This window comes from Nansenia antarctica (assembly GCF_963989245.1).
Source record: "Nansenia antarctica genome assembly, chromosome: 2".
In the NCBI taxonomy this organism is placed as follows: Eukaryota; Metazoa; Chordata; class Actinopteri; order Argentiniformes; family Microstomatidae; genus Nansenia; species Nansenia antarctica.
The window spans coordinates 64,653,115-64,662,351 of record NC_137675.1 but is presented as its reverse complement, the minus strand read 5'-3'; the positions used below and the strand labels follow the sequence as shown (position 1 = coordinate 64,662,351).

The 9,237-nt window shown below is 46.2% G+C and overlaps 1 protein-coding gene across 1 annotated transcript in view; it reads right to left on the bottom strand.

The window, feature by feature from the left end:
* Nucleotides 1-4,438: 4,438 nt before the first annotated feature.
* LOC308151641 (protein sidekick-2-like) overlaps nt 4,439-9,237 on the bottom strand; it is a gene marked incomplete at its 3' end in the record, with an annotated part of 39,375 nt that continues 34,576 nt past the window's right edge. Inside the window, exon 44 of the mRNA XM_080524545.1 lies at nt 4,439-4,858. Coding sequence (XP_080380671.1) covers nt 4,439-4,858 — 420 coding nt within the window. The remainder of the gene's footprint in view (nt 4,859-9,237) is intronic.

The window sequence follows — 9,237 nt, the reverse complement described above, 5'->3', positions numbered from 1 at the left end:
TCCGCCGCATCCTTTCTGTTGTTCTGTCAGTGCGCTGTTGAGTGGCGCAATAAGTCATCCAATGCTTTCCCACTTCACCCGTGCCTGAGTCTGGACACGCCTCCTTCCCGTCTCTTAAAGCTGTAGAAGAATTCAGGCCCTGAACACAGCAAAGACCTAGGTTCTAGGCCCTGGACAATCTAGACAATTTGATGGCAGCTACTAGATTGTAATCAAGTGCAATACTGAAACACAACTGTGAACATTTCAAACCTGCAAACTGCGACACTTTAAATTAATGTGCAATAACACTATGTGCAATATGACAACCCTCGGGTACATAAGGTTCAGAGATAGGAAATGTTAGGATATGTATAGCATAGCATAGAGTACAGCACAGTGTTTTATTGTATAGTATAGTAGTGGATAGTGTACATAGCCTTTATTTATGTAAACCACCTCTTTTCCCTTCTTTTCTTAGTTTTTTTTTCCCTAGCACCAGGGGAGCCCCCCCTCCCAAATTTCGTTGTATGGTACCTGTACTGTATTAATGACAATAAAGACCATTCATTCATTCATTCAGAAGGTTTCTCACAACGTCGAGTGTCTGGCTTGTGCTCTCCAGTAGAATGGTGTGATTTCCCGGACAATCAACGTTACATGGAAATTCAAGAGGCAATTAGAGTCTATAGGCAAAGGTGGGGAATAGATGAGAGCTTTGTCTAGACATGGCATTCGTTTTAGGAGATTTGAGTGTGGAGACATACAAAAAAAAGAACATCCTCAAAGCTCTCATCTATTCCCCACCTTTGCCTATACCTTCTAATCTAATTGTTGATAGTCAACCATTTGTTTCTAAATGTGTATTCCAAATCAATCAATTGACCTCAACCCATTACTACCCATTTCACACCAATTACCTCCCATTCACACCTCTCATGTGCATACCAGTGTGAAATTGCCAACCAGTAAAAAATACCTCAGGTCACCTTGGGGCGAGGGCACTTTGAGCTCAGGAGAATGGCATGTGGCAATGTGTGAATAGCTTGATCATTGTCTAAGGTCAGAAGTCTTTCCCTTCCAATATACTTCTGTGATTGTACATTGTTTTCTACTGCTTTTATTGTTTGCATTATTGATGATGACTAAACAAAGAAGACCTCAAGTTCCCATTGTACAACCCCCATGACCTGGGAGGCTTCTTTTCTAAGTACTTCCTTCATGACACTTTTCAAGCACTTTGCTGTGAAGTTCCCTCTCTCCCCTCCCTCCCTGGGACAAGGACATTGAACGTTCTCTATAGCTCAGTGCCTGCTGTAATGAAATTAACAGCTTGAAGGACTATGTATTTACAAGTGAGTCTCCATCAGTCATTATTTCATAGCCGTTTCCTGCCGCTTGCTCCGTTCCCAATGTGAACCGTCCGGCCCGCTGATGGGAGAGCTGGGTTCTTGTGACTTGGATTCTAATGAGAATCTCAACTGCATTGCACTGTTGTTTGGGTTTGTGTGTATTGACGATTTGCTAGTTTGTTTAAAACTGCCAAGTATCCCTATAGTTGTCGGGGGAGGGCAGGTATAGAAGCTTCTAGATGTAAGACTTACACATGGCTCTCCTCTTCATTTGAACCAGTATCTCTGCCTTAATTTCCCCTTGGGGATCTATAAAGTATCTACTGTATCTATCTGTCTATCAATCTCCCTTCTGTCTCCTTCCTCCCCTCTCTCTCTCTCTCTCTCTCTCTCTCTCTCTCTCTCTCTCTCTCTCTCTCTCTCTCTCTCTCTCTCTCTCTCTCTCTTCTCTCTCTCTCTCTCTCTCTCTCTCTCTCTCTCTCTCTCTCTCTCTCTCTCTCTCTCTCTTTCTCTCTCTCGTCCTCGTCCTTTGCTAAAAATCTATGTTTTTTTATGTGGAATAAAGAGATTATGTCCAGACAAACTATCCCACTCTCCCCTGGCTTTTGAGTTGGCTTGGCCTGGATCAGGATGACTTTTACTCATAGTGCACCCTAGTTCTGTCTCTGCTGGCTGTGGAAATGAGGTCAATTCTGCTTAACAAGATCAAGTGCCAGCCATCCATATGGCCTTGGCTTTTACTGAGTCAGCGTATATGGGAAGAAAAAGGAAACTACCGGTACATGGATGTTAGTAGGTTGATCTCCACACCATAGAATATATGGATAGGATATACTGTAGATATGATGGATAGAATGTGAAAGGAAAGTATTCAGGAAGTGCGTTCAGGTTTTCATAGTATTGCTTTTTGTTTGTGCAGTGATCCGCCAACGGATCGTCAGACACTTGACATAGACTGTTGACATAGATTGGCATGGATCCTGATGAGCGTGAATACTCACTGAATGCGTGTGAGACATTCACAAAAAACATAGAAAATAGAATAATTTATTCTGGAATAGTACCATGATCAGGTCCATGATTCCTTCATGACGTGCACAGATGTGTTATCTACCACACAGGCAACAAGACAGGTGATGTTTTGGACCTTTGTGATCTGGTTCCTTCCAATCTTTTCCATTTAGCAATATCCCATATTATTTTGGTAAAGTAAAATATCAAATTGTATCGTCGTATCTGCATGTTTATGTGTAATTATACTAAGTCATATTGTCATTATTCTAAATAATATTAATAAGTCAACAATAAAAAATCAACACTATAATACATATTTTAAGCAGATATAACAGACTTCAATCCATCTATGAATGACAATAACAATGTCATCTTATATTCCTTCATTATAGGAAATTGTATAGAAACATACTGTATAACCTTATTTGACTATACTGTATATCTATAAAGTATATCTATAAAGCAACTGATGTCTTCTACTGCTAAACCATGCAACTATGTTGCTGTGTAACCATTCAATGCACTGGAAGATGAAATGCAATGTCATGAGTTATTTAAACAACTGCTTGGTTGAGTAAACCATTAGTTGAGCATGACCAGTGATTCAAATTCCAAAAACTCAAGGTTTTCAGAACAAAATCCATAGAAAGAACCCCTATTTTAAGATCAAGTTTGAGAAAACTAAACGTTCAGCTTGACACATACTTTACGTTACAGGTTCACCTAACACACCATTTGTGAGGTGGAGGCGGTGGCGGGGGGGGGGATTCACATGTTTGCCAATGATTCTGAGCTTTTCCTGTTTTGGTCATAGGAACCCCAGACAAGGACATCAGCAGTTAGCCATGTGTAGCTACAGACCTACTGTATGACATTGATTATAGCTCACTAAACAACCACACATCTTGCTCCATCTGAAACAGGGAGTACTGGGGAAACTTCTTGTTAACAGATTTATCATCTGATTCAAGATTTCCTGTATGTCTTGATGAATAATGACCTCATCTTTCACTCATTAACATTAACATGCAACCCTTGCAGTTGCAAGCAAATAATGCCATTGGGATCCAATTGGCTCAAATCCAATAAGTCATTATATGTTCACAATTAACACAATTATTCATTTGAGCAGAAACAATTGTGTGAAGAAGACTCTCTCAGGAGTAATTTGCTATAGAGTACGGAAGCACTGAGACTGTCGAGCAATCAACAAATCCCCCAGACTGGTATAAAGGTGCCACAATGCTTTAATGTGATTCATAACGTTGTCACTAGCGGTGTTCAGAAAATGTTTAGCTTTTAGCTGATTGATACCATTAAGAAATACCTGTTCAACAAAATGTGACAAATACATACAGTATCACATACACAGTTGCAACAATGATTTGGGTAAGTGAGAACATCAAAAGGCAGCCATTGCAGCCACGGTAGCTGAGGGCCATGGTGGCAATGCCATTCCTCATGTCAGAGTTCATTTTTCTCTCTTTTCATCCTTGGTTCACATTTCTCGCCCGCATTGAGTCTTTTCCCTTTTGAGTCAGTTTCCTCTTTTCCATCAGTGTCTGTAAGCCATAGTCCAATGATTAATCCTTCATAATGCAGTACTATTGTCATCATATAGGCTGCACTTATAATACTTATCTTTGTTTTAAAACAAGGTATTTTTTCTTCTCTTTAGAATCTCAGATCCTCCCCTGTTTACATGTATGCTTGTGTCATAAAACAAGTGCTGAAGCAACATAAACATCCTTTCAGAATGATTGTCTTTTTTTTCTTCTGAAAAACACATATACAGTGAATGTACACAGAAACACACACACACACACACACTCACACACACACACACACACACACACACACACACACACACACACACACACACACACACACACATACACATACACACCTCACACACCCTTCACAAGGGAGAAAAATCCTATTCAAGATGCCTGCAATGTTTAATACTCAGCAACACCTCTGTCAATAGAATAGAAAAAACAACCAATCGGAAATAAAATACGAGTAAACCAACAACAACAAAATAAAAGAGTCAGCCTTGGTCTGTCTGTTGTTATTGAAAGGAGAGTCGTGTGTCAAACGAAAGAGGAGAATCCCGCGGTAGGTGCCTGAGAGCCACAGCCCAGGCTGCTGGGAGGCCTGCTGTAGAGGGTGCTGTGCTGGCTGGTCGGTTCGGAGGACAGCAGGGAGGGGGTGGGAGTCCGACTGCCCTTGGGCCTAAACAGGGTGCCCTGGCCTGGGCTCTGGATCTGGGGTTGGGGGGAGGGGGCGCTCTGGGGCACCAGAGGGGGTAGTGGTGGCAGGGGAGGTGGGTGCTGCCGGGACTCCTGCTCCACCAGAGGCTCGGGCTGCGCGTATCCATACGCGGGTGGGCGGGAGACGCCCTTCTGCTGGCGACGCCAGGAGTTGTAGTAGGTGGGGTCGCTGATGTAGTGGTTAACGAAGGAGTGGGTCTTCTGCCGGCTCTGATCCATCTCATATTCACTGTCGCTGCCCTGTTAATGGATAACAGGAACATTGATTTCAGTAGGACATTATTAAGTAGTAACTAGCTTGGGTTTACGAACAGCTCTTTTCTACCGTAAAATGACCACAAACAGAGACGAGATCTATCTAATCAAATAGTCAAAATGACCTGGGGGCCGTTCCACTAAAGTGGATTACTATATCGGCGATTGAAATAAATCAGGCGATCAGGCAACTCGGGATTGGAATTCAAGCCTCAGGTGATTCCTCGAACGAGGATCAGGCTTTTCATCAGTGTTCACAGAACACCGGCTTACAAATCCTCGATATACGGTATCAAGATGGCGGCGCGCTCAGACGTGCGGCTCGGGGTGGCTCCACCGCTGGTGTTTTTTTGTGTTTTTAAGTACATTTGTATGTACATTTTTATTTTAGTACTTATAGGGAACGGCTGTGTAAATAGTACCTACAGCAGACTAGACTTACTAGAAGTTGGTGCGCAAAATGAGAGGACTGTAACAACGGAATTCTTGAAACAACAGGGAATCCCATTCGAAATCGCTAGGTCGCCGGGTGAACAATACTACGCTATCCCAACACTCAAGCGCAAACGTCGGCGTCGTGATCGTAAGCAACGCCGAGGACGAAGAGGAGGCCTGCTAGCTAGGCTAAAGAGAAGCCCGGATAAGCCAGCTTTGCCGAGTATTTTCCTATCCAACGTCATAGAGATGGACGAATTGAGACTGCATGTCGCTACTAATAACATCGTGGGAGATAGCTGTGTGATTATTCTAACGGAGACCTGGCTAAATGACACTATCTTGGACTCCGCGGTAGGCCTGGAAGGAAGGACCCTACACCGGGCGGACTGGACGCTGCTTACGGCCAAGCTCCACCATGGCCATCGAGCGTTGCGTCAGCGTTGCGTCTAATGTGCGTTGCGTCCGAAATTGGGATCAAATGCATTGTAATCAATGAAAGGTGCTCCACCTGCTGCGTTGCGTCAGCGTTGCGTTGCGTCAGCGTTGCGTCAGATGGCTGCGTCCAAAGTAGACATTCAAAAAAGTTTGATTTTTGACGGTGGACGCAGACGTCACAATGAGACCAATTGTATATTTGCCCCACGTGGGGCGTGAGATGTATATTTACAATTGTAGTTGTTGGTTATAATTGTATAGCCTATTGGTTGTTTTCTGGTGTTGTTTTATTGTTTTGCTCTGTTTGTAGTGCACTTGATATTATGATATATATATTATATTTTTTTAATCAGCTGTTAAATCACCACAGCGGTTAATAGAGATAATACCAGATTGAACATGCTTGTAGCCAACTACTCAGCTATTGCGAATTGCTATTCACGCGAGTCAGCTGTCAATCACCACAGGTACTTGAAAGCTTGTTGCAGGAATGGACGATGAACGGCTGATCCTTGAGGTCGAAAAATATAATTTTTTATATGCGACTAGTTGTTGCTGTTGATATGTAACTAGATTTATGGTTAAGGATAGGGTTAGATTTAAGGTTAGGGCAAGGTTTAGGATTAGTGGTTAGTTAGTTGAAATGTTGTTGACAGTTAGTTGAACATCTACTGAACTAACAACTATCTATTTGGGAATATGTAGATAAAATATTACCCTGATTGGAAAATGTTCTGTATGATGCTGTTATTGTTGTGGACATATTGCAGTCAAGGGTGAAATTACTCCCGTATACAAAAAATGCCAGTGGAGCTAGAGTAGAACGTTGACGTTGACGCAACGTTGACGCAACGCAGCAGGTGGAGCTTGGACAACGGGAAGTTGACGCAACGCCGATGGCGAGTTGACGCAACGCAGCAGGTGGAGCTTGGCCGTTAGTGAGAAGACCCGCGGAGGCGGCCTCATTATATCTACGAAGGACAGCTGGTGCTTAAACACGAAAACTGTAAGTAGCCACTGCTCCCCAGACCTAGAATACTTGACTGTTAAATGCCGACCCACATACCTCCCGAGGGAATTCAACGCAGTGTACATAACATCTGTTTACATTGCGCCTAACGCAGATGGTAGCTTAGCATTGGCGCGGCTATATGACGTCATCAGTGGTGAACAGAGCGCGGAACACAGGCAGTCCATATAATCGCCGGAGACTTTAATCATGCTGACCTGAAGGTAGTACTACCGAAGTTCTATCAGCATGTTAAATGTGCAACAAGAGGAGAAAAAACACTGGATAAGGTATACACCAACATCAAGCTTGCTTACAAGGCTAGACCGCTAGCTCATCTAGGCATGTCTGACCATGTGTCAATCCTCCTGATCCCAGCCTACACTACCATGAGGAAAAGTGCTCCCATCACCACTAAGACTGTCAGAACCTGGCCAGCAGGGTCCGCTCCACTGCAGATCTGCCTGAATGACACCTCATGGCAGGAATATGAGCATGAGGACCTGGAACAGTTCACGTCGTCGGTTCTGAACCACATAGTGAACTGCACCAACTCAGTCACCGTGGACAAACGGGTCCGGGTCTACCCCAACACGAAGCCATGGATGACTGGGAAGGTCCAAAAACTGATCAATGAGAGGGACAACGCCTTCGCAGGGAAGGGCACACTGCTGTACAGCACCACCAGGGCTAACCTAAAGCGCGGCATCCGGGAGGCCAAGGCAGACCACAGAGAGAAGATTGAGGAATGCTTCCTGAGCAACGACTCCAGGCGGGTGTGGCAGGGGGTTCAGCACATGACAAACTTCAGAGCCAACAGGCTCACAGCCGCAGAGGACGACCCCCTGCTGGCGGAAAAGCTGAACTCCTTCTACGCCCGGTTCGACGAGGGGCGAACGGAGGTAACCACAACACAAACACCACTCTCTCCAGCTCTCAGCAGCCTCACCCTCACAGAGCATGAAGTGAGACGCGTGCTGAAGGCGGTGGACCCCAGGAAAGCCTCAGGGCCGGATGGCGTCCTGGGACGGGTGCTGAGGGACTGCGCCGACCAGCTGGCCGGGGTTTTCACCAACATCTTCAACCAGTCCCTGTCCCAGGCCACCATCCCACCCTGCCTGAAACCCTCAACTATCATCCCAGTCCCGAAGAAAAGCACGGTGAGCTGCCTAAACGACTACCGCCCGGTGGCACTCACACCAATCATCATGAAGTGCTTCGAGAAACTAGTCCAGGCCCACATAGTCACACGCCTCCCGCCCAACCTGGATCCATACCAGTTTGCCTACAGAGCCCACAGGTCCACAGAGGACGCCATCGCGACGACTCTCCACTCCACTCTATCCCACCTGGAGAGGGGAAACAGCTACGCGAGACTGCTCTTTGTGGACTTCAGCTCTGCCTTCAACACCATCCTTCCAGACAGGCTAGTAACAAACTACTAGACCTGGGACTATCACACTCTATATGTGCATGGATCAAGGACTTCCTGTCCGACCGCCCCCAGAGGGTGCGGGTGGGCTCCCACACCTCCACAGCCCTCAGACTCAGCACTGGGTCCGCCCAGGGCTGCGTGCTAAGCCCCATCCTCTACAACCTCTACACCTACGACTTCACCCCCGTCCACCCCAGCAACTCCATCGTAAAGTTTGCAGACGACACCACCGTGGTGGGCTGCATCTCGGGGGGGGACGAGGCGGCGTTCAGGGATGAGGTAGAGCAGCTGAGCAAGCTGTGCAAGGTTAACAACCTGCTGCTGAACCAGTCAAAGACCCAGGAAATCATCGTGGACTTCAGGAGGAAAAAATCTGAGGTCCAGCCCCTGCTCATCGACGGAGGGAGCGTGGAGAGAGTCTCAACCCTCCGATTCCTGGGGGTGCACATACAGGATGACCTGTCCTGGAAGAACAACACAGCAGCCATCATCAAGAAGGCACAACAGCGGCTCTTCTTCCTGAGAGTCCTCAGGAAGGACCACACCAGACAGGAGATACTGGTGGCCTTCTACCGCTGCGCAGTGGAGAGCATCCTCACCTACTGCATCTGCAACTGGTTCTCCAGCTGCACAGCCGCAGAGAGGAATGCGCTACAGAGAGTTGTGAGAACGGCCCAGAAGATCACCGGCGCCCCCCTCCCCTCTCTGGAAGAGCTGTACAACACACGCTGCCTAAGGAAGTCCTCCAAGATCTCCAGAGACCCATCCCACCCTGGGTACGAACACTTTGCTCGGCTGCCCTCGAACAGGCGGTACAGGACCATGTCCGCAAGGACAAACAGACTGAAGCTCAGCTTCTACCCCAGGGCCATCCAGGCCCTGAACACAGCAAAGACCTAGGTTCTGGGCCCTGGACAGTCTGGACGGATTGATGGCAGCTGCTGGATTGAAAAATCAGGTGTAGTGCTGAGGCACAAATGTGTACATTTCAAGCCTGCAAACTGCGACACTTTAAATGAATGTGCAATAACACTATGTGCAATATGA